Raw genomic sequence first — 24,799 nt, 5'->3', positions numbered from 1 at the left:
CTCTGTGTTCTCCTTCTTGCCCAGGCCTCTGGACGCCCATCTAGCCCGTCTGAATAATGCCTTGCACCCCTGTTACCGTTTAGCTCATGTTTTACCCTGTTCTTGCCTTGCCTCTCCATGCAATCTGTTCTGTCCAGCCTAGTCTCTCTATCCAGCTTTGCTTGACCTCCCAGGCAGCCTCCCTCTGACTATTCTTTGTTTCTGACTTGGACTGTTTGATCTGCACCTGCCCTGACCTCTGCCTGGATGCTGAATTTGCTTGAATATTGCCTGCCTTGACCACAGCCTGCCATGTACCCTGCCAGAGAAATCCTGCTAACTGCCAGAACCTGTGGGCTCAACTCAAGGGAGTGAAAATTAGCCATACAGAACACCGTGTCCTGCTCTGCGCATAGCCCTGTCATGCTCCTGCTGGGGGAAAAACAGTTTCCAGCATGCCTGACCATGACACACGTCATGAAATAAGCATGTAGCAGATTTATATATATATTTAAAAAAAAGGACAGGAGGAAGTACTTTTTTACTCAATTCACAATCAAGCTATGGAATTTGTTGCTAGAGGATATTGGTCAAGTCATTTACATTAGCTGGGTTGAAAAGAGGTTTGGACAAGTTCCTAGAAGAAAAATCTCTAAGCCACTGTTAACTAGTGAGGCTTGGAAAAGCCACCACGTACCCCTGGGAGTGGGCAATAAGAATTGGATCTAATCTTTGGTATCCTGTGAGATAAAATGTTGAGCTTGCTGGACCTTTGTCTAACCCAATATGGAACATCTTATGCTCTTTTATATAGGAACCTGTGCAGACCCCATTTGGCAAAATCTTTTCAGTAAGATCGCTCTTCATCTACTTATGCTGTGTTTATACTTTAAGTATAAATAGTGGCAAAGCAGTAGAGGGTTTCAACAACGGTCAGTTCAGCATATATTCAGCCACATAGTAAACGTTTTCTGTGCTGCATTGCATGATCATTTTAGAAAGAAAGAATAAACAATGTGCCAGCCATGAATTTTATTTCTCATATTTTATAACAACACTGTGCTTGTTAGATGTGTGAAATAACAAAATTCATAAAATTGTCAATTTCTATTGTGGAGATAGGAAAAGCACTATTTTAGTTTTGATAGTTTGAGTTCTTTCCATCTTTCTGTGTGGTTATGACTTGGTTTCTGATTCTACAATATGATATCCAAGGTGGGATTGCAGCAAGGTCACAGAGACTTATCTAGGACAGCAATACCCCTAGAATGGCAGGTTGTCAGGACATCCCCATTTAGTATGCATGAAATATATTTGCATGCCCTTCTTTCAATGTCTACAACTATATGTAATCTCCCTTGTCCTCCAAGAATGTAGATGTATATGTTGGTTCTGCAAGGTAATGGCTAATTGGCTGTAACCCCTGAGCTTTTCCAGCACGAACAAGCAATAGCTTTGGGGCCCGCAGGATCAGGACACAGACACTATACAGGAAAAAAAAATCCACTTTCCAAACCAAGGTGTATTGTTACAAATTGAAAGAATTTTACTGAAATAATTGATGATGGGTGGTTAGCTGACATCAACATTCCTGTCTTACCTTCAGAATAAAAGTCCAGTCATTCACAATCTTCTAAGGGCTTCTCTCTGACTCCCAAACTCCTCTCTTGATATTTCCACAGGAACCTCCCAAGCTCCCTCTTTTGTACCTGACGCAAGCTGTGATTTCTCTTTCTACTTTGAATATACAGGGCAAATTTCCTGCAACAGAATGAGATCCTTCGAAATTCTCACACCACTGTTTCTCTGGTCTCCTAATGGCTTGAATTTAATCATAAGCTATCCAATTTGAGATTGTCTTTGAACTTTGCTCCCTCTGTACAGGTTGTGGTACCAGTTACATCACAAACTTTAGATATTTTCTTTAACACATGAATGGCTTTCCTGTATTTAATTTTATGTATGTATTTTATGTGATATTTTGCTGTGAACAGTCTTCATCTGCTTTATAAGTTTGGTATGTGCAATATAGAAATATTAAATGAAATTTTTTTACCTTTCTTTAATGCCTATGCATCCATTTATTCTATATGAACCTGCCCTCATTTCCTTTGACTGGTTGATATTGTCATGTGACTAGCACCCTTTCTATACTTTAAACTATCTAGTATTTCCTGTTCTTGTTGCTCTGAAAGTATTTTTGAAAAGAGTTTACTGATGCATTTTTGTTCAGTAAGTTTGATAATTACTTTCTTTGTCTTTAGATGTTATGAAGGACTCAATTTACAGACCTCACATTACATATATGTTTGTATGAATATGTCACTAAGGGGGTCATTTATCGAAGTGCTATATGGCGTTTTCGCATGCAAAAAACACTTTTAACGCATGCGAAAACGCCATTAACGCATGTGAAAGCACCATGTTTGGTGCAATGCAAATGAGAAAAAGGGGAGGATATTGGGGCGGGAATTTTAGCCAAGTGGGCTGGGTTCACAGTTTTGCGAAGCCGTATCGCAAAGCTTTAACGCAAATTTTAACTACACCTTTTTCATTTGTGTAAAGCCATGCCACTGCGGGGGGAAGGGAGAGGGAGACTAGCCATAATGCCCTCACCTTAGATAGGTATTTATCTCTCTATGGGAGGCCCACCTAGTAACTCGAGGTGAGGTTTAGGTATTAGTGGAGGGGTTAGGGGCCACTTTGACATTCAAAGTGAGACATACGAACAGAACAGTGCTGTCTTGTGAAGATTTGATGACCTTCGGAGTGAGGAAACTCACCCAAAGTTGAGATTTGTGCAATGTTCTCTCAACCTAGCTTGATGTTACCCAGGTAGAGAGTCCATCAAGCTAGGTTGAGAGAACATTGCACAAATCTCATCTTTGGGTGAGTTTCCTCACTCCGAAGGTCATCAAACCTTCACAAGAGAGCACTGTTCTGTTCGTACATCTCACTTTGAATGTCAAAATGGCCCCTAACCCCTACACTAATACCTAAACCTCACCTCGAGTGACTAGGTGGGCCTCCCATAGAGATATAAATACCAATCTAGTGCGAGGGCATTATGGCTAGGCTTGCTCTCTCTCCTTAAACATGGTCCCCCTAGTGGTTCTATGTAGGAAATACATCAATTCTAGCACTTACCGCAAAGTGTGAAAAAGTTATCGCAATTTGCGCTAAGATAGCGCTTCGCATAGGTATTATTGTGATAAACTGCCTATTACCATAAAACACACCCCTTTTCATATCACATGCAATATTTAGTGCATTTTGATAAATCCAGGCCTAAGTTTCTAATTTCCTCTCTATATTTCTAAGCTCTGATGCCTTGTCTTTGTCCATCACAGTTTTCTCATTTGCTGTTTATCTATTCTTGTGCCGATGGATGTTTGCCTCACCTTGAAATAGCCAAACTTAGCTCGAGTTGGTAATGGTATTGGGACTTTGTCCTGTTTTCATACGGCAGCAATTGTCATCCATCAGCTGTATTCTAAATTTAATCTTCAGATGGAATTCTGAATACAGTAAATAAGGTATTAAGCTTTTGCTACTAACAGTGGACTATACAGTGTATTTTGTTGCACTCATTTTCTTTTGCATAAACTTGGGTGCACTACTGGTTCCTTTTCTTTGCTATTTAGAATGATTGACAATACCACTAAGATAGACAGAAAAGAGCCGTACAAAGGATGAATATCTTATATGTAGTTTAGCTCAAATGATTAAAGTTTTGTTTACTTGCAAGTCTGAACCAACTCATCTTGCACACCTATTTCTGTTGAACAAAAATATAAATTGCAAAACCATTATCTGAGTTTCCTTACAATACCCAACTGTGTGTACAGCGTAAACATTTACCACTTACAAAAACTGCTTTCAGAAACTATATTTATAGAGGGCTTCTCATAAACATAAAATGAAGACTTGTCACTATAACACTGTCTTACCTGCAACATGTTTCCTCCTCCACCATTTCGAAGACGGAGCAAACACAAAATCTTTCCACAATTCATCCTTACGTTTAATGTAAACTATTATTACTCTGTAGTATTTCTGGATTTGCAACTTTCACAAAATATGAAAAAGTTAGCAATATATTCAAATTCTTTTTCCAAGGGGTAGTATAGAAAATATTTATTGAAGAGATGCTTTGACACAAATAACACTGTTAAACATCTTTTAGGCCAAAAATTTCTCACATGATCTTAAGTTCTACTGAATATATGTAAGTTGATCAGCTTATAATGCATCACTGTTACAGGAACTTATTTTTAAATAGAAGAAATTCAAGTTTAATTAAAGTGGAAATAATGCAGTTAACTCCATTTGCCTCAAATTAGGCATGTACAAAAAGTGAAATACACATATGTGTAAACATTTGCATTTCTAACATTCTGTTTCTATTAGGGAATATTCTTTTATTTTTAGAGATATATTTTTTTTTAGCCTAGGGCTATTTTTCTTGTTTAGACTTTTTTTTAATGGAGAAATATGAGATCATGCCTTATATACTCAAAGTTTTGGTCTTATGTGTAATTTTCTAAATGTGCCTCTTGGAATCCAAGATACAATGCAACAAAATTACCTAAGCAAACATTGCTATCCCAGTCACAGCACCAGGAGGCTGTCTTTTAAGGCATTTCATGTTAGTAAAGTTTTCCAGTATAAAATGGCTGCTTTTTCGTTTGTCATATAATATATCTTTGGTCTACAAATGCTCACAAAATAGAAATAATTCTGGTTGGACTGCATTATCTAATACACAGAAAAAAAAGAGACCAAGATATTTTTCATTTCAGTTTGTACGATTGAAAAATGTCTTTAAGCAAAGATGACAATGTATCTTGACAGGTTCCAAATGCTACTGTAGAAAGAGAATGCTGAAAGCCATCACTATACAGCAAGCAGCTACATATGGACTCTTCCGTTCACCTATATGAAAGAAAGAAAAATAGATTAAAGAATATATTTCCATGATCTTCTATAAAAGGAGTTTAAATAGTACAATCACATTTTGACATTGGAAAGGTGGTTAAGGCAAATAATTATTTGGGCAGGCTAATGAATGTTATGGACTGGTGAAGTGGATCAGTGGCAGTGCTGTACACTGCCTTACGGAGGACCTGATTTGATGACTGTACCAGGTATCTGCTCCCCGGGCTGGTTGGGGCTGAAGATGGTGGTGAGAGAGCTGTCATATTCTCCGAGGGGGAAGGAGTCCTAGTCATAATAATGATACCTAGTGACTAAACTTAGGGCCTACGATTAAAATGTTTATGAAAAGTCATGGTGCATGGCCCTCTGTAAGAGACTGTCAAGTCTGGGTGGAGTGAGTTGGAAAAAACTCCAGCCTGTTGTGAATGAAGGATTATGGCACTGAATTTCAGCCCTAGTTCTGACTGATCTGGAAGCACAAAGGAATAGGAGGAAACTGCTATGTCAAAAAACTCTAACCCCCCCCCAAATAAGCCCTTGCTACTCAAAGCTGGGAAAAAAGCTGCACGGGAGGCCAAACAAGGTGAACAGGGTGAAAAATCAGCAATTAGAGTCAGATATACTTAGTATTTTTCCTATAAAACACAAAATTTAATTAATTTTTTTATTCAATTTCCAAATAACATCATTCAAAGTGGCAATGGGAAAACCCTGTAGTACATCTGAGCCTTAAGGAAGCATTTCAAGCCCACCCTACTGATGTGGGTGCTCATAGGCCCTTAGTCTCAGTGAAACACTTTTTGACTTGTCACACAAGAAGTCATTATTCCTATTTTCCTAAGTTTTTGATTTTTCATAAGCAGCCTTTATAATTGCTAATAAGTATAACATTGTAACTTGACATTTCTGTTACAACCTTGAAGTGGTTTATAGAGACAGGCAGACGCTATAAGCTAAAGATGCTGGGCTACAAGCTTGTAGAACATTTTGAACTGATATGAGGTTAGTTGACATTCCATCTAAACACAAAGGCAAGATCAGTTTACATGCCATCTAAGATTATAAAAGCATATCTAGAACTAGAACAAGGAAGAGGCCAATTGACATTCCATCTAACATTATATAAAGTATTCTTAGAAAAAAAAACCAAGGTTGCTAATGCTGGCAAATTCCAAGAAAACATTTACATGCGAGATGAGAATTAAATTACCATTTAGCCAATCACATTATTTGTTTATAAAAGAAAGCCAATCATAGAAATTGTGGCAAATATGTAATCTAGCTTAGGGGTAGAAGAAACAAGTGGGGAAATCCTATAGTCTTGCTATCAGTAAAATCATTTAAGAGGGAGTTTATGCTGGTGCCTTGTATGGCATCCTGCCTCTCCATAAGGTAGCTTATTATTTAATATCTAAGATTTCTATTATTTTATAACATTTAATATAAACTTTTCTCTACAGCTAGCAGCTTTAAGCATTCTTATTTTCAGAGAACCACAATACTACTCTGAGCTGCAGAATGCATTAGCTACTTCATTTCCTAATGTATGTGGCCTTGCTATTCCCTTTTAGGTATACAAAGTTGTTCTGGTGACATTAGTGCCAAATAGGAAAAGGAAGGAAATCACACTGAATATGCTTAGGCTGCCTTAATGTTAGTATGATCTAAGGGCAAGAAGTGGAGTAGCCACCTAGTGGTTAGAGCAGTGGACTGCTAACCAGGGCAGCCAAGGTTCAAATCCCACGGCTGCTCTTTATGACCTTGGGCAAGTCATTTCACCTTCCACTGCCTCAGGTACAAACTTGCCCCTAGATTCATCAAAATGCTATAACAACACATGAGTAACACCTGCAGTAAGAAAAAGGGGCATGTTCTATCGTCCTAGCTTGATGGACAAGACTTCAATCTGATCCCAGGATTCAAATGCCAAAGTGGCATTGGCTTGCTTCAGGGAGCTTGTTTTCCAGTATTTCTGCAAGTACCTCTGTCTCTATCTTTTTCCTGAAGGCGAAAATTTGGTTATTATCTAAACTTTTATGGTTTGGTTTGAGGAAGGTTATTTCCGCTTTTATTAACTGGTGACTGGACCAAGGTAATACCATACGGGAAGTACTGATTAGACAGTTCCTGGTATTGGCGAATATTAGGTCTAAAATGTATCTGCTTTATGCGTAGCTTTCGAAACAAACTGGGACCATTCCAAAACTTCCATTCTGTCTAAAAACATTTCACAGGCTAGTGTTCTAGGTGTTTTATCTACATGCAGGTTAAAGCCTCCTACAATTAAGGTAGATTCTGGTGATTGAATTACTCGCTAAGGTGTTTCCATCAGTAGCAAGTAATCTTTTTGTAGTATTCCAGGAAAACAATAGACCAGATCTATGTTTAGTTGTGGTGATTTTAGAATTGCTACCTCATAGGGAAGGTTAATCTCAACTTTGTAAGGTATTAGCTTAAGGCTTTTTTTTTTTAATTAATAAGCCCCCACCTTTCGTTTGGGTCTACGATAATGAAAAACTTCATATTTAGGATGTGAAATTTGGTTTAAGAGCACATTATCTTTGTCATTCAGCTATGTTTCAAAAATGCAAATGAGTCATTAATTAGAGGGATTTATTTTTGATGTGGCCTGAACATTTAGTAGTTGCAGAGTAAACATTAAGCACAAGGAGATAGTAGAAGAGCTGTTACTTATCATGGGGAAGACCAAATTGGTAATCCTTCTTTGTTTCTTTTTTGGGATCCTCCTTACAGTCTCCTTCCTAGGTTAGGTTCAATGGAGCATATCTGATCCATTATAGCAGCAGTGGCAACCATGAACAAGCACTTCGGGAATCCAGAGATCACGTAATTTGTCTATATCTAATGGGCTTCCCTGTAAATAGTTACCCAGTTTCCATTTGTTCATGTTTTTTCTCTTGTATGCATCGTTTACTGTTCTATGTAATGGCACTGCCAAAATGTTCTATATATTGACGCTGCCAAAAAGATTTTAGTTATCTGTAAACCGACACGATGTGCAAATGGTTGTCGGTATATAAAAACCTACAAATAAATAAATAAATAAATAAAAATGGTGAGCTAACATTCTCTGTACAATAAAAATGTGATATAGAAATTGAAAATCTTAGTAAACAATGATCAATAATAGGAGATGCATCACAGCGGACCCCAGAAAAATTGGGACCAGTGATCCTGTCACTTAAAAAGATATGATCCAAAATATGACTCTTAATATGTGTGGGATCACAAACCTTCTGTTCTTAGCCTAGGGAATGCATGGATGAAAGAAAACCTTCACAGGCAGGAAATTGAGGGACAACATCAATATGAAGATTAAAATCACCTAGCACTAAAATGTTAATAAGTTCCTGCTTTATATCTAAAAGGGAGTCAAGGGAGTGAAATTTTAATTTAAACGACCTGGTGGTCAATAAAACAGGCACATGCCTCTCTGGATATTGCATTTTGTGATTTGCCATGTATGCTTGCATTATGTTTTATTTATTTGCTTTTATTATTTGTATTTTATTTGTTTTATTTATTTAAAATACTTTTGTGTTCTGTCTATGCCAGTACTTGAGACCAAATTTATAACCAACAATCATAACAAACAAAACACACTTAATCACAATAAAGCTACAGTAACTTAAAAAATTAAAACTAGCCAAAGGCTTGCTGAAATAGATCTTTTAACATTTTGAAAAAGCACTTAAAAATCATATATACTGTATAGTTCAACCGGAATAGTGTTCCAGAAAATTAGCCCCACAATGGAAAATTTCCATCGGTGCATCCCCTGCAAACGTATCTCCCTAAATGAAGGCACAGTCAGCAGGAGTTTGTTCAAGGAGCGCAAAGGGTGACTTGGCACACAGAATGAGAACAAGTCTCTCAAACACTGTGGGGCCTCACCCTTAAAATCAAAAGATGAACCTTTAATTATCTGGGTTACTGGTAACTAATGCAATTGACGCAGTATTGGGGTTATATGGTACTTGAGGGAACAATTAATCAAATGTGCCACGCAATTCTGCATCATTTGAAGAACCTTTAAATGACATTTAGGAAGCATAGTGTATAGAGTTAACAGTAATCAATCAAAGTTAATATAAGCCTGATACTTCATGAAAATCTTCCATTGGTAAAATATGCATCAGATGCTGTACCTATACTAATTGAGGTTTTCAAGAAAAATGGGAATCAATAAGAACTCCCAAGTCACACATAATGGTGGACAAAGGAACCATCAATTTCTAGATTATTAGTCCTATCAGCAGCATGGACTTGTCTCATTCATAATATTTCTGTTTTAGCAACATTCAGCATCAGTTTATTTTTCTTAAACCAATACTTAATATCATGAAAACAGAGTGACAAAGTCTGAACTGCAAAGGCTAAGTTCTCTCATACTGAACATAGCAACTGAATGTCATTTGCATAGATCTTAAATTCCAGTGTACGTGCAGAAATGACAGCACAGACAGAATGTAGAAAAATATTAAACAACACAGGTGACAATGACAAACCCTGAGGAACTCCAGCCTGTAAGGGCTGCCAAGAAGATGTTTGATCTTCTGTCACCTGCTGTTGACGATTTGTAAAGTAGAATGTAAAGCAGGCTTAAACCTTATCTCCCAGCCCAAACAAATACAATCATACAAGCATGCTGTGATTCACTGAATCCAAAGTGGCTGAGACATCCAGGAAGTGGATTTTTGTTAAAATATTTTTATGCATGTTCTGTACATTACTTTGGGCAGCCCGGATAGAACAGGGAAGCAGTAAACAAGAAATTTTAAACCACCAAAATGTTTTCAGGCTGCTTCTGTTCCAGGGTTCAAAGTGGACCACCCTGTCTAATGGATAGCAGGAGGAAGAAATGGAGTTTGACAGCGACAGAGACACGTGGGTTTGGAGGACCAGCTGTGCTTTTATCATTGTCTGATATGTGTGTGTGTTTTTTCATGTAGTGTCTGGCATGCTGGTATAGAACTTGTGACTTTCTGTCTAGTCAGCGTGTGTCATTTGGTCCAACTTTTCCAGACGCATGCTCCCTCTTTCTTTCACCCTCTGTTGTGCTTGTATTGTGTATATACTGTGCCTTTGTTTTATTTTAGTTCTTTGGGCACAATGCTCTTGTGTACAATAGACAGGCACACACTATTTGTGTTGTCAGAATACAGTCATGTTGCTCATCTTTATCTTCCTTGGTTACAAGGCATATTCTCTCATTTGTGCATTCATTCATGCTTCTTTGTGGAACTGCAGCTGCCTTATATCCAAGTTTCTTACTACCTTCTCTTTTTCCTTGACTACCCAGTACATGCAGCAGTTTCTCCAAAAAGACAGCAGTCCTGCAGACTCCATATGCCAACAATGGATGCATGCATTGATTCCTTGGGGTTTATTCTGGATATTAAGATATGAACCCAATTGGGGATGTAGTATGCGCTACCTGTTTTCCTGCATTGCACCAGCTGTTTTTTTTGTTTGTCTGGAAGGCCTTCTTTTTGATTGACATATGTGATTTATCCTAAGTTCATGGTTTGAGTGTGTGTGAATGATGGGTGTAAGTGCACATGAACAGGGTAGGTTGTGATAATATATTCATGTGAGAATGAGCAAGAAAGAGGTATGAATGGGCAGGTGCTTGAAGGAGGGAAGGGGGTACAAGCATGTATAGTGTGTTGAGAAGACTGTGCAGTAGATTGGGACTGCCAATACTGCTTTTCAACAGACAAGTGTTGAACTCATTGTAGTATTTTTTTTTTTAACGTACGAGAAAAGATTCCAAAGCTGGACTAATTTTTATTAACTTTTTCCTGAAAATGTCTTCTGATTCCATTTCAATAGAATTAGATGGGGTGAAATAAAATATATGCCTTTCACAGAAGAGAATGTATGGGAAGAGCTAGGTAAAATAAAAGTAGACAAAGCCATGGGGCTGGACCAGATTCACCCTAGGATACTGAAAGTACTCGGGGTTGTGCTGACAGGTCCTCTATGCGTCCTGTTCCAATAGATCACTAGATACTGGAGTGATGCCTAGAGATCGGAAAAGTGCAATGGTGGTATCACTACACAAGAGTGGGAGTAGGGAGGAGGCTGGGAATTACAGGCTGGTTAGCCTCACCTCAGTGGTAGGCAAACTAATGGAGACGTTGTTGAAAGAAAGGATAGCAAACTAGCTGCAATCCGGAGGGTTGCTTGATCTGAGACAGCATGGATTCACCAAGAGAAGGCCGTGTCAGACGAATCTGATCGACTTTTTTGATTGGATGACTAAGGAACTGGATCAGGGAAAAGCGCTAGACGTGATCTACTTGGACTTTAGTAAAGCTTTTGATACAGTCCTGCACAGAAGACTCGTAAACAAAATGAGAAGTTTAGGACTGAGTGACAAGATGGTGGTGTGGATTACAAATTGGTTGTTGGATAGAAGACAGCGTGTGATGGTCAATGGAAGCTTCTCAGAAGAAAGAACAGTGTTGAGTGGTGTGCCGCAGGGTTCGGTGTTAGGACCGGTATTATTTAATATCTTTGTGAGCGACATTGCTGAGGGAATAGAGGGTAAAGTCTGCCTTTTCACACCAATGACACCAATGAGGGTGATATGATATAGACTTTCAGATACTTGAAAGGTTTTAATGATCCAAAGTCAACGACAACCCTTTTCCGTTGGAAATAAAATCAGCAGAACCAGGGGTCACGATTTAAAACTCCAGGGAGGAAGACTCAGAATCAATGTCAGGAAGTATTTCTTCACGGAAGGGGTGGTAGGTGCCAGGAACGCCCTTCTGGAGGAAGTGGTGAAGACCAAAACTGTGAAGGATTTCAAAGGGGCATGGGATAAACACTGTGGATCCATAAAGTCTAGAGGATGTGAATGAAGAGAAGAGGCATGGGGGTGGCTTGCGGGAATGACGGCTACTACCTGATGATTAATACCCTTATTCAATAAACATACACACGGTTAATACAACTCCAACATTGCTCTATGTTTCAACGGCAAGAGGAATTGTGAGAAAAAGGATTTGCATTCACGAATAAGCGTGGGAGTAGCTTGCTTGTTGCGGCGGTTACTACCCCAAACCAAATAAGCCTGATGCTTCACTTTCAATGCATATCCAGCATAGATCTTTGCTTCAATGGCATGGGGGGGATGAAGATAAGATGATTTACATTCAGACAACTACCAACAAGGACTGAATTGCATAGTCTGGGTAAACAAATAAGCGTGGGAGTAGCTTGCTTGTTATGGTGGTTACTACCCCGAACCAATTAAGCCTGATACTTCACTTTGAATACATATACAGTGCAGCTCACTGCTTCAATGGCAGGGGGAATGAAGAAAAGATGATTTATTTTCAGATTTATATTGCGGCAGTTACTACCCCTAACCAGTTAGGCTTGATACTTCACTTTGATACAGCTCCAGCACTGCTCTCTACATCAATTGCAGGGGTGGAAGGAAATCAGAACCAAAAAGTTACCAATAAGGGCCCTGACCTCAGTAGTCAGAGTAATAGATAAGTATAAGAAAAATAAGTGTGAAAGCTTGCTGGGCAGACTGGATGGGCCGTTTGGTCTTCTTCTGCCATCATTTCTATGTTTCTATGAAGAGTGGACACTTGGAAGGTGTGGACAGAATGAAGAGAGACTTAAGGAAATTCAAGGAGTAGCCTGAAACATGGCAGATAAAATTTAATAAAACAAAACGGAAGACGATCAAGTGTAGCTAAGGCAAACAAAACAAAAACAAGACCGCATGTCGTGGAATGAAGTTCTTTTATTAATGTAATTAAATAAATTGCCCAACTCTGGCAAAGTTTCGCTTATTCAGCTGCATCAGAGGCTTAATTGTCTTTGTATTGTATTTAATATTACACAACTGTTCTTGTGTGTACCAGTGCATCAAAAGAAAAAGTAGTACAGAATATTAGGACTTATCGAACACCTTTATTCTTTAAGTAATGTTCTTTTATCTTAAGACATATGAACTGGCATAGCAACAGACACTATTGCTCAGAATTCATCTAGAAATATTACTTAAAGGATAAAGGTGTTCGATGTCCTAATATTCTGTACTACTTTTTCTTTTGATGCACTGGGGGGAGAAGGGTTGATGTGCACAGAGCAAGACAGAGATCATGGGGTGATAGTGTCTAGCAATCTGAAGATGAAAAATCAATGTGAGAAAGGAATAGCCAAAGCCAGAAGAATGCTGGACTGCATAGAAAGAGGAGTATCCAGTAAGAAAAAGGAGGTGATAATTCCCTTGTACAGGTCTTTGGTGAGACCTCACCTGGAGTACTGTGTACAGTTTTAGAGACCGTATCTCAAAGGGGACAGAGATAGGATGGAGGCGGTCCAGAGAAAGGTGACCAGAATGGTGGGTGGGTCTCCACCAAATGTCTTAAGAGGTGAGGTTGAAGGTCCTAAATATGTATACCCTGGAGGAGAGGAGGAGCAGGGGAGATATGATACAGACCTTCAGATATCTAAAGGCATAGATGAAACAATTTTAAAAACAAACCACTTCTGTTGGAAAGAAAAAAGGAGAACTAGAGGTCATGAAATGAAGCTCCAGGAAGGACGTTTCAGAGTGAATGTCAGGAAATATTTCTTCGCGTAGAGGGTGCCGGACACATGGAACGCCCTACCAGATGAGGTGGCGAGGACCAGGACAGTGAAGGAATTCTAAAGGGCATGGGATAAACACTGCGGATCCCTAGAGGCGAGAGAAGTGAAATAAGGAAAGAGGCAAGTTAGAGGCAGGATCCTTCATACAGTTAAAAAATCTGACAGCAGAAAACTAATACATGAACTATATAGTCTGGGGAAAAAAAGGGCGGGGGGAGAGTCTGGGAAAACAAATAAACACAGGGGTAACATACCAGTGCAAATCTAATAGCACAAAAGGAATTATAGAAATACAAATAATCAAGGGGGGTGACTTACAGATGCGACACATATTAACGTTAAGCAATTAACCATGAAACAACTCAACCAAGTAATCTACAAGGCCCAGACTGTGACAGACTGTGAATTATATAGGATGTGAGCCTGCTGGGCAGATGAGATTGGCAATTGTGTCCTTTTCTGCTGTCTGTTTCTATGTTTCTATAGATAAAATAAAAAGAAAACAATATGTCATAGGCTAGCTCTTATGAATTTCCATGACAAGAAAATGAAAATTACTGTAACCCAGCCTGCAAAAGTTTAATATATCTTCCCTGATATAGCCTCAAAGTTTTTTTTTTTTTTGCATTTTTCATTCCTCCTTCCTTGTTCTACCTTTCCCCCTTTTGGGATGGGCTTAGGAAGTAAGCACATTCAGAAAAGTATTTGCCATTCCCCAGGTGGACTGACCAGTAGGAGTGTCTGTCTTCTTCTTCACAGTGGATGTACCTAAGGAGATAGAGTTTTGGATTTAAGCGTGTTTTTCAGACAGTTATAGAGTCTTTAGAGGTTTTTTTGGGGTTTTTTTGTTTCTTTCCACAACCAGTAACTTAGTGGGTGGCAGCTGGACCAGATGGGTGTTGCCCCACAACAGATGGCTTGAGGACTGATTTGGAAACCAGTTTTTGTGATGTTTGAATTTTTTCAATCTGTGAAAAGAGACTGGGGATTTTGAGACCATTTTCCCTATCAGCTTACCCTGGAGGGAGAAGATAACTTCCCTAACCCTCTATAGGGAAGGGTTCATAGACATTGATACAGAGGTATCAACTAGAAGGAGAAAGCAGTGCAAGATGGCTAAAGACACTCACTTTTTCTTGTTATAATTTTTACAATAGCTTTTATGATTTTTACCATACCGGCATGGATCCTAATTTTTAAGCTTCGGTAAAGTATATTTTTATTGAACACCATCATAACCTCAATGCTGCATTACTGGGAGCTCTCACTGTAGCAATCAAAAAAGCAATCAGAATGTTAGGAATTATTAGGAAGAGAATAGGGAATAAAACAGAGAATGTAATAATGCCTCTTTATCACTTCATAGTGAGACCGCACCTAAAGTACTGTGTACAATTTTGGTTGCTGCATCTCAAAAAAGATATAGTTGCATTAGAGAAGGTACAGAGAAGAGCGACCAAAATGATAACGGGGATGGAAAGGCTCCCCTATGAGGAAAGACTAAAAAGGTGAGGGTTGTTCAGCTTGGAGAACAGACAGCTGAGGTGGGATATGATAGAGGTCTATAAAATCATGAGAGGACTAGAATAGGTAAATGTCTTTCAGACTAGCAAGCAGCACATTTAAAACAAATCAAAGATAAACTCTGGAATTTGTTGCCAGAGGATATGGTTAGGGCAATTAGTGTAGCTGGGTTTAAAAAAAACAACTTTGGATAAGTTCCTGGAGAAGTAGATAAACTGCTATTAATCAAGTTGACAGAGAATAGTCAATATTATTACTGGTATTTAGCTTGGGATGTATTTAATGTTTGGGTCCTTGACCACTGTTGGAAACAGGATGCTGGGCTTGATGGACCTTCAGCCTGTCCCAGTATGGCAATTTCTTACGTTCTTATGTAATAATCATCCATTCAGTTACTGTGTTAAAGTAATAAAAAAGTTCAATTTCCCCATCACAGCATAAAGGGCCATAGGGATTCCTAATCCTTCCCCCTCCAGGGTTACACATCTGATGTATGAGAGCTATTGGAGATCCAAGAAAGAAACTGTAGCCCTGACAATCTACTGTAGTCCCTCGACTGGGTGGCCCCAAAACCAAGAGGGGATTACAATACTTTTGTTTCTTCCACTAGAAATAACTGGTAATGTGTGGGTAAAAGGGAGGCTAGCCAGTTGCTCGGAGGTAGAGTAAATATATTCAAAGGAAAGGCCTTGGTGTGCTGAATTAAAGTACCGAGGTGGATGAATAGGAATTTGTGGGGGCAGTGGAAAATGTAAGTCCAACAAGGGGGGTGGGGGTACAGGTTGGCCCTGTCTTCTGTGAACTTTGAATTTCTGTTTTGAAACCCTACTGAATAACTTTTTGAGAGTTTGAAAACACATGGATTAGAAGCTGAATATCCTCTTTTACAACTGCAGATATTCAGGGAACCTGATATTGGGTCTCTCTTTGCCTAGTTGCTACAGAAATCTTCAGGGTGAATTGATCCCTAGGAAAAAAGAGTTTATAGCATCATAGGCTTAACAAGGGGAAACCTGGTCCAAACATAGTTAATATCTCAAGTCTCAGAGTGTAAAAAGAGGTCAAGAGCAGTTATTTTGCGGTAAGACTCATTCTTTCTTTTAGAAAACAGATTTGAACTCTTGAAAGTTCAGTAATCTTTTGTCTATTTTTCAGGGATCTCAATGAATGCTTCCTTAACACTGGGTAGTGGCAGGATGACTTGTGGTTTGCCACTTCCTTCGGAAGGCAAGCACTGCTTTCTTTATACACTTTTTCAATGTTTTCTAAGCTTTTCTGAATGTTTTCTGAAATTTGACAGTCGAATTATAGGCATACAACAAAATGTATTACCCTCAGACCAGCATTCAGATACAGGCAACCAGAGTATGATTTTAAAAAAGTGATTCTATTCAGCAGAAATTGCAAAATAAAATGACAATAATTGGCTCATTATATATGAGCATGAAATAGAATCAACTGGGATATTTTTAGCAATGTCAAGATATAAACTTTGGAGCTTAGTAAGTTAAAAGACTTTCAAGTTATTAAATTTATGAGGAACAAACTTGTATTTTAAACATACTCATCAGGTACCTTTTCAATACTCTGAGATGAGATTGCTTTTTCCCCAAAGAAAAATGCACCAGGAAAAGGAATACAATTTGAATGGTTGGTAACCTCACAAAACATTCAGAAATAGTCTGAACCCCCCCCCCCCAAAACTTTTCAGTAAGCATCAACAAAAAAGTGCAGTTGCTTACCTGTAACAGGTGTTCTCCTAGGACAGCAGGATGTTAGTCCTCACACATGGGTGACATCATCAGATGGAGCCTGGCATGGAAAAACGTCTGTCAAAGTTTCTAGAAATTTTGGCTGGCACACTGAGCATGCCCAGCATGCCATTATCCCTGCATCCACACGGGGTCTCTCTCTTCAGTTGTGTACATAGATACAAGAAAAAAAGAACAAACCAGAACAACCCAACTCCGCGGGTGGGTTTAGTGAGGACTAACATCCTGCTGTCCTAGGAGAACACCTGTTACAGGTAAGCAACTGCGCTTTCTCCTAGGATAAGCAGACGGTAGTCCTCACACATGGGTGAATCCCTAGCTTCAGGCTGGATCCGAACCAGCGGAACCAATAGACACCGAACCAGGTGCCAAAGGGCACAACAACAGAGGTGCTGGTGGTAACTGTGGGGACAGCCTGAACAAAAAACCAGGGGCCCCCGATGGAAGAGTTGGGTTCACAGCTGAAAAAGGTTGCACAGGACAGACTGGCCAAATCTGCTATCCCGTCAGCCATCCCCGTCCAGACAATAATGCACAGTGTCGCAGCTCTGCAGATCTCCCCAACTGCACGAAGGTATGCCACAGAGGTCACCATGGCCCTTACAGAGTGCGTCATGGCGGGGCTCTCCAGGTGCAGGCCCGCCTGGTCATAGCAGAAAGAGATACAGTCCGCTATCCAGGTGGAAAGAGTCTTTTTGGTAATGGCTCTGCCCAGCCGGTTGGAGTCAAATAAAATAAACAGCTGGATGGACAAGCCTGTGGCCTGCCATACCGTCCAGGTAGAAGGCCAGGGCCCTCTTAAAATGCAGTGTGTGCAGCACCCTCTCTCCCAGGCCGGCATGAGACAGGGGAAAGAAAGTAGGCAGCACATTGGACTGGTTAAGATGGAAGTCTGTTACCACCTTGGGCAGGAACAAGGGGTACGCATACAGAACCACCCTATCATGATAGCATCTAGTACAGGGTGGATGTCACTAAAGCATGCAGCTCATTGACCATGCGTGCCGATGTGACTGCAACCAAGAAGACCACATTCCATGTCAAATGTTTGAAAATACATGAATGCAGAGGCTCAAACGGTGGTTTCAAAAGCTGGGCTAGTACCATGTTCAGGTCCCATGAAATTGCAAGGGACCGTAGTAGAGGCTGCAGCTTAAGTAACCCCTCGCATGAACTGCTCTACAATAGGCTACACCGAGATGGGCGAACCGTCCATGTTTTGATGCTCGCATCTATGGCGCTGAGGAGCACTCGCACGGAGTTGGTTTTAAGACCCACCTCCGAGATTTGCAGAAGATAGTTCAGGTGGTGTCAGACGGGGCAAGAGAAGGGATTGAGACCCTTTATGTTCACACCATGTGTGAACCTCTTCTACTTCAATACATAAGACTTCCTGGTGGATGGCTTCCTGGAAGCCACCAAGACCCTGGTCACATCCTCCGAAAAGGCCAGGGGTTGCACGATCAACCTTTCAACATCCATGCCGTGAGGGACAGGGCACAGGGGTTGAGATGGCACAGTCTGCCCTGATCCTGGGAGAGAAGTCCGGAGCCGTCCCCAAATGGATCGGGTTCTGCCTGGACATTTGCCACAGAAGCAGAATGCAGGGCGACAAGGATCATGGATCCTTGGTCTTGGCGAAGTTTCAGCAGAGTCTTCAACACTAATGGAAGAGGCAGATAGGCATCTAGGAGGCCCGTCCCTCAATGGATTCCAAAGGCGACTGTGGGTGGCACATTGTCCGACCTGGTCAGAGAGCAGTATCGGGGCTCCTTCGCATTGCTGGGGGAAGCGAACAGATCCATGTCCAGGATCACCCAGAGATGGAAGAACCGATCCGCTACCTCCTGTTTCAGGGACCACTCTAGAGGTAGGGAGGTGCAGCTTAGCTGGTCTGCTAGGGCATTCTCTGCGCCCGCCAGGTACATGGCCCGGAGAAGCATCCCCTGCACCAGTGCCCAGCTCCAGATCTGTACTGTCTCCTGACAAAGGAGGAAGGACCTGGTACCCCCCTGTTTATTGATTATACCACATGGCCACTTGGCTGTGTGTCTGAACGAGGATGACCTTGTTGGCCAAGCAATCCCAGAAGGCACAGAGGGCGTACTGGATTGCTCTCAATTCCAAGAGGGTTATTTGGCTCTGTGACTCCTGCGCAGTCCAGAAACCCTGGGAATGGAGGCCATTGACGTAGGCTCCCCACCTCAGGTGGAACGCATCTGTGGTCAGCACAACCTGAGGCGAGGATGCTTGAAAGAGAATACTCCGCTATAGGTTGAATGGAGGCGTCCACCAAATCAGAGAGGTCCTGAGTGATGGGAACATCTGGATATGGACCTGGAGCCCCTGGGTGGCTTCCTGGGAGCATAGGGACCACTGGGCTCTTCGCATATGGAGACGGGCAAAGGGAATGACATGCACGGCTGGGGCCATGTGCCCTAAAGGTTGCAGCATGCACCGTGCCAAAACCAGGCTGCTCATTTAAATTTCCCTCGCCTGGGAGGCCAGTGCACACGCTCTGTCGTGTGGCAGGAAGGCCTTGGCTTGTGACACATCCCCGATGAAAGCCAGCCATGATGAGGGGCGGAAGTTTGATTTTGAGTAGTTGATTAAAAACCCCAGATACTCCAGGACCTGAATGGTACTGTGCAGTACCCCAGCCTGCATGTCGCTTTGCACCAGCCAGTCATCCAAGAATGGAAACACCTGGACTCCGAGCTTGTGCAGATAAGCCCCCACCACAGCGAGACATTTTGTGAAGACCTGTGGTGCAGAGGCGAGGCCAAAAGTGAGCAGGCGGTACTAAAAATGAAGCCCCACCACAAAGTGAAGATACCTCCTGTGACTTGGGAGGATCGCGATGCGTGCTTACACATCTTTTAGGTCGAGGGAGCAAAGCTAGTCCCCTTGGTTCAAAAGGGGAATTATGGTGTTCAAGGATACCATCTTGAATTTTTCCTTTTTTAGGTATCTGTTCAAGATTCACAAATCCAGAATGGGTCAAAGGCCTCCTGTTTTCTTTGGAATCAGAAAGTAATGGGAGTAAAACCCCCGACCCTGCTGTCGCTGAGGAACTGGTTCCACTACCCTGGCTTGCAGAAGGGCCCAGAGTTCCTCTTGAAGCAGCTCTGGATGTGAGATGGGATACCACTGCGGGCTAGGGAGAAAGTCTGGTGGAGTGTCTATGAGATTCAGCCAATAACCCCGCCTGATGATGGACAGGACCTATCGGTCCAACGTCATGGTTGGCTACTGGTCGGCGAAAAAGCAGTGTCAGTTCCCTGGCACTGGAAGAGATGACTGGCATACGCCCCCTCGCCGTCAATCAAAATCCCATAGCGGGACTGGCCTGGGGGGTGGGGGGCTGGTTGTGGGCGTGGGTCTCACTGCTGGTGGGATCTGCCCCTGGTGCTCACTTGCTGCGACCTGGAGCGGGGGGCCGGAGGGAAGTACTTTCTAGGCTTATAGAAAGGTCTCCTTGGTCCCGGATGGAGGAACCGCTTGGAAGAGACCAGTGAGGTCAAGGGCCTGGCAGACAAGTGCTGGAGGGTCTCAGGGTCATACTTTAACTGTGCGACCGCCTCCTTCACCTTGTCACCGAAAAGTCTATCCCCGGTGCAAGGGAAGTCTGCCAGCCAGTCCTGAACCTCAGTACGAAGGTCCAAGGCCCTAAGCCAGGCCAGACAACGGGCAGAAATACCTGTCGCTACACGCCCTGTCATCTCAAAGACATCATAGGTAGCATGCACCTCGCGCTTACCACATTCAAGACCCTTCTGGACGAGGGCCATGAGGGTTTCCTGGAGCAGCTGTGCCAGACTGTCTGCCACCTCCTGGGACTTGTTTTCAGAGGTTGAGGGTTTACTGAGTCATGTATACGAGATAGGAGGCAATCTGGGCTATTAGCATGGATCCCTGATACACCCTCTGCCCCATGGCGTCCCATGCTCGGTTGTCTTTACCTGGAGGGGCTGACGCATGGGTTTTTGACCACTTTGCCTTCATGAGGACCAACTCAACCATCACCGACTGGTGGGGGAGCCAACGCTTTTCAAAGCCTACAGTCTGCTGTACTAGATACACCCCATCCGCCTTCCGGTTAACCGGGGCGACAGAGAGGGTGATCCAATAACCGGAGAAGCAGATCCTGGAAGATTTCATGTACCGGCACCGCTACAACTTCCTTCGGGGCGTCGACAAACTGAAGGATCTCAAGCATTTTATGGTGGGCATCCTCTTCCGTCATAAGTAGAAAGGGGATAGCCTAGGCCATCGCATGGACGAACCCAGCAAAGGTTAAGTCCTCTGGTGGGGAACGCTGCTGTTCCTCAGAAGGGGAAGGATCCAACAAAAGGCCCCAGGGGTCTTATGGGTCCTTGGGCTCTTTGAGATCACCTGGAGAGGAGGAGCATGGAGCCCTGGGTATGGCCTTAGGTGCAGGTGCCGGAAGGCTCAGGGGAATCATGGGACCAGAGGGCTGGGCCCTGGCCCCAGGGTTGCCGAGCATGGTGCCAAGGGACCTCGAGGTGCAGATGGCACTGACTTCTCATCAGCCGAGGAGTCCCCGACAAGGTCCAACTCGGATGCCTTGCGCTTTTGAGTCCTACGGGAGACTGAAGGTTTGCAAGGCACTGGCATCAACTGCATTGGGAGGACACAGAGGATGGCGTCGAGGCTGTCCAATGGTTCCAGTCCAGTCATCGCAGTCGGCATCAGTACAGGTGCCGGCATCAGTGCAGGAGCTGGCCTCGAAGGTGTTGGCGAAGGCACTGGAATCGGGGAAGGCACCACTATCAGTGGTGGGGCCACCGGCTCCCGTTCGCGCAAACCGCGCTCCACCGCCAGGCATACCCGACGCTCCAACTCCGCCTCAAAGGCCTCCGACGAGAGTGGAGTCTGAAAAGGGAGTATTGGGCTCAACTCCTCCTCGGAGCCCCGAGGAGGGTTGATGTCCGGCACCGGAATCAGTGCGGACAGTCCCGGACCACGACATTGAGGAAGGATGGGGCCGCCTTGTGTCAAGGCCGCTTATGCAGCAGGGCAACAAGCACCATGGTCCTCACCGGCCCGGTCCCATGCTCAGACGGGGATTGGTACCGATGTTTGTGGGATCTCCCACAGTGCTCGGCCCAGTCTTTCCCAGGTGCTGAGGACAATGATCCAGATGTCTGGGACTTCAAGGACACAGAGACCGGCCGATCCCTGGAGCTCCCCTGCCCAGAGAACTTCAGGAGAGGGGTGGTGACCAGGGGCAATCGATTCCCCTCGGTCCCTAGGCATCGAGGGCGCTAACGCCAGCGTAGAGGGCTTGGACATGCCCGAGCCAAATACCTTCTCCATTTTATCCAGACTGGCCCGATGGCCCTTTGGGATCTTCTGGGCACACAATTCGCAGCCGCGGACATCATGCGATGCCCACAGGCAAAGGATGCACAGTTCATGTGGATCCGTCAGGGACATAGGCCGGGGGCACTGGCGAAGTTCGAGGCATCCATGAGGTACACAGAGATCGTGAGGGCACGACGACCGGTGGATATGGGAGAAGAAAAAAGTATTCACTGACCGAGAAGAACCCGAGAGGACCGAAGAGAGACCCAGCGCAGGAAAAAATATACGAAGAGAGAAAAATTTTGTGAAAAAAAAAAAGACAAGTTTTCTGACTAAAGAGCACGAGCTCCACCTCTGCGAGATAATAGCTCCACGGAAAGAGAAGACTGAAGAGAGACCCCGCATGGACGTAGGGATAGTGGCATGCTGGGCATGCTCAGTGTGCCAGCCAAAGTTTCTAGAAACTTTGACAGAGGTTTTCCATGCCGTGCTCCATCTGATGATGTCACCCATGTGTGAGGACTGCCATCCTGCAAGTCCTAGAAGAAAATAGGTTATATAAAAATGATTTTATGAGAAATTACATTCCAGTTAAGTTAGACAGGGAGGGCTTCTCATTTGTCAGTTGAACTTTAAATGTATAAACCTAAAACAGAAACATGTCCCTTTGGCTTATTAGAATTAGGGAGGATTCTTTCAGCTCACTGATGAAGGCGATCTGCCATAATTCACTGGTGACTTTCTAGCTGAATTATTGCCCCTCTATTCACTGACAAGGGCAGAAGAAAATGAACAAACATTTTATGTTCTCCAAACATTTTATGGATTCAAATTTCTATGCTTTCTTAGTTTTCTTATACTTGCAGATGACCTACCAGAGAACTAACAACATTTTCTGACCACAGAAATTAAAAGTTGTTTTGGGATACTTTACACAGTGGATAAACTATTACAGAATTTGTACCAAATGTGGATTCAAATCATGGGAATTAAGTGTAACAAGCTATTGATACAGTGCCACAAAATATATACTTTCTGGATAATCTGATTAATAACAATTGTACAAAGAAAAAGAGCTTACACTGTGAGAGAAAAAAGTGTAGCACTGAATATATACACACACATATATATATATATGGTCGGTATAGAAAAGTGTTAAATAAAGTAAATAAATAAATATATATATTATAGAGAACATAAAAACCCTTTAGTGACATCTCCTACATATAAGAATGCCTGGCAAGGGAAGAAAATACTTTTGCATTAAACAAAACTAGACCACAAAAAACAAGCAAATAAAACATGTTCAGTTCAGTTTCATATCTGTTTCAAATTAACTACTCTTAAAACTCTAAATATTACAAATTTTGTTTGGATCATGGTTCTGTTCATTTTATTAAAAAAAAATTTTGCAGCATGTGGTAGGATATAAAATTCTAAAAACGTGTGGCATGAACCACACCATTTTATGCAAGTAAAAAAGGTAAAGGCTGGCAGAATTATCTTTTTGGAACACAGTAGCCAGAACTTCAGTAAATAAAGGTGAACTAAACAAACATTCTTGCAGAGTGACCATAAAAGAAAGGGCATTTTGGATATATGGATAAACATGATAAAATCAAGCAAAAAAATCTAAGATGTGCATTTCAAGACTAAGTTAATTTCTTCTGCATGTAGAAACAGGAAATTTATCAGAATAGAAAGGTACTACGGATACTGATGCAGAATGAAACCTGCCATTTAAGGCTACCTTCTGATGCATATAGCATTTATACACACACACCATGCTGTGCACTGAAAAGGAATTAAATTGCACAATGATCTCTGGAAGCCCACTACCAATGATGGCACTTCAGGAAACCCAAGGTTGCTCTGCCTATGAATGAATGCTATTTTAAGCCTGGTTATTATTCTTACCACATAGATATGACACATATTGTGTATGTGCGCGCTAGAAGGTAGTCTGAATCATCTAACAAGTATTTATAGTAATCAGGAGTACTTTAAAAAGGCCAGAATAGAGTATTGAAAACATAGAAATATTCAGTCCCACAGTTTGTCAAGTGGTGTCACCGATTCCAGGTAATTATGATAATCTTCCTGGTTTCTGGTTTTTTTTTCTGTTGGGGGGGTACACTAAGTCATCTAGAAGCGTGAAGTGATGCCAAGGGTATGTACACGAGCCTAGCTATGTTATCACAAAGACAGATGTCATGCCAACTGCAGAATATTAAAAGTCTTCTAATTTATGAAAATCATCTTTTGTCTACAAATATTCAGTACTTGGAGATGCTGGAGGTTGAAACACCCCAAAAGCACACCCCTTTCCCAACAGGATCTGAAGCAGAGCTGCACATTGTTGCTGCAAGGCTAGGGTCAGAAAATGTAGCTTTCACCAACTGGGGATAATTTCCAGCCCCTAAAGTCACAAACAGAATTGCATCATCCATTTCATTTTCATTTATTTATTTACTAGCCGTTAAGCCCGTAACAACGGGCTACATTACCATTTTTTTTTCAGTCCATTTCCTTACCCTTCATTCTTCCCTCCCTCCCCTCATTCTCCCTCACCCTCCCCTCACTCTCCCCCCTCACTCTCTCCCCCTCTCCTC

General features: G+C 42.2%; 1 protein-coding gene and 1 long non-coding RNA gene across 3 annotated transcripts in view; one reads left to right on the top strand and one right to left on the bottom strand.

Moving 5' to 3' along the window:
- LOC115074440 overlaps positions 1–2,040 on the top strand; it is a 61,168-nt gene extending 59,128 nt beyond the window's left edge. The window contains exon 3 of the long non-coding RNA XR_003852242.1: positions 1,662–2,040. This is a non-coding gene — a long non-coding RNA (uncharacterized LOC115074440). The remainder of the gene's footprint in view (positions 1–1,661) is intronic.
- Positions 2,041–4,099: 2,059 nt separating this feature from the next.
- The window catches only part of TMEM167A (transmembrane protein 167A), a 126,806-nt gene continuing 106,106 nt past the window's right edge, over positions 4,100–24,799 (bottom strand). For both annotated transcript variants that reach the window (XM_029573893.1, XM_029573886.1), the window contains exon 4: positions 4,100–4,914. In XM_029573893.1, coding sequence (XP_029429753.1) covers positions 4,844–4,914 — 71 coding nt within the window. In that variant the 3' untranslated portion in view covers positions 4,100–4,843. The remainder of the gene's footprint in view (positions 4,915–24,799) is intronic.

This window comes from Rhinatrema bivittatum, chromosome 1 (genome assembly GCF_901001135.1).
Source record: "Rhinatrema bivittatum chromosome 1, aRhiBiv1.1, whole genome shotgun sequence".
NCBI lineage: Eukaryota > Metazoa > Chordata > Amphibia > Gymnophiona > Rhinatrematidae > Rhinatrema > Rhinatrema bivittatum.
The sequence above is the reverse complement of the archived record's forward strand: the minus strand, read 5'-3'. Positions and strand labels throughout refer to the sequence as shown.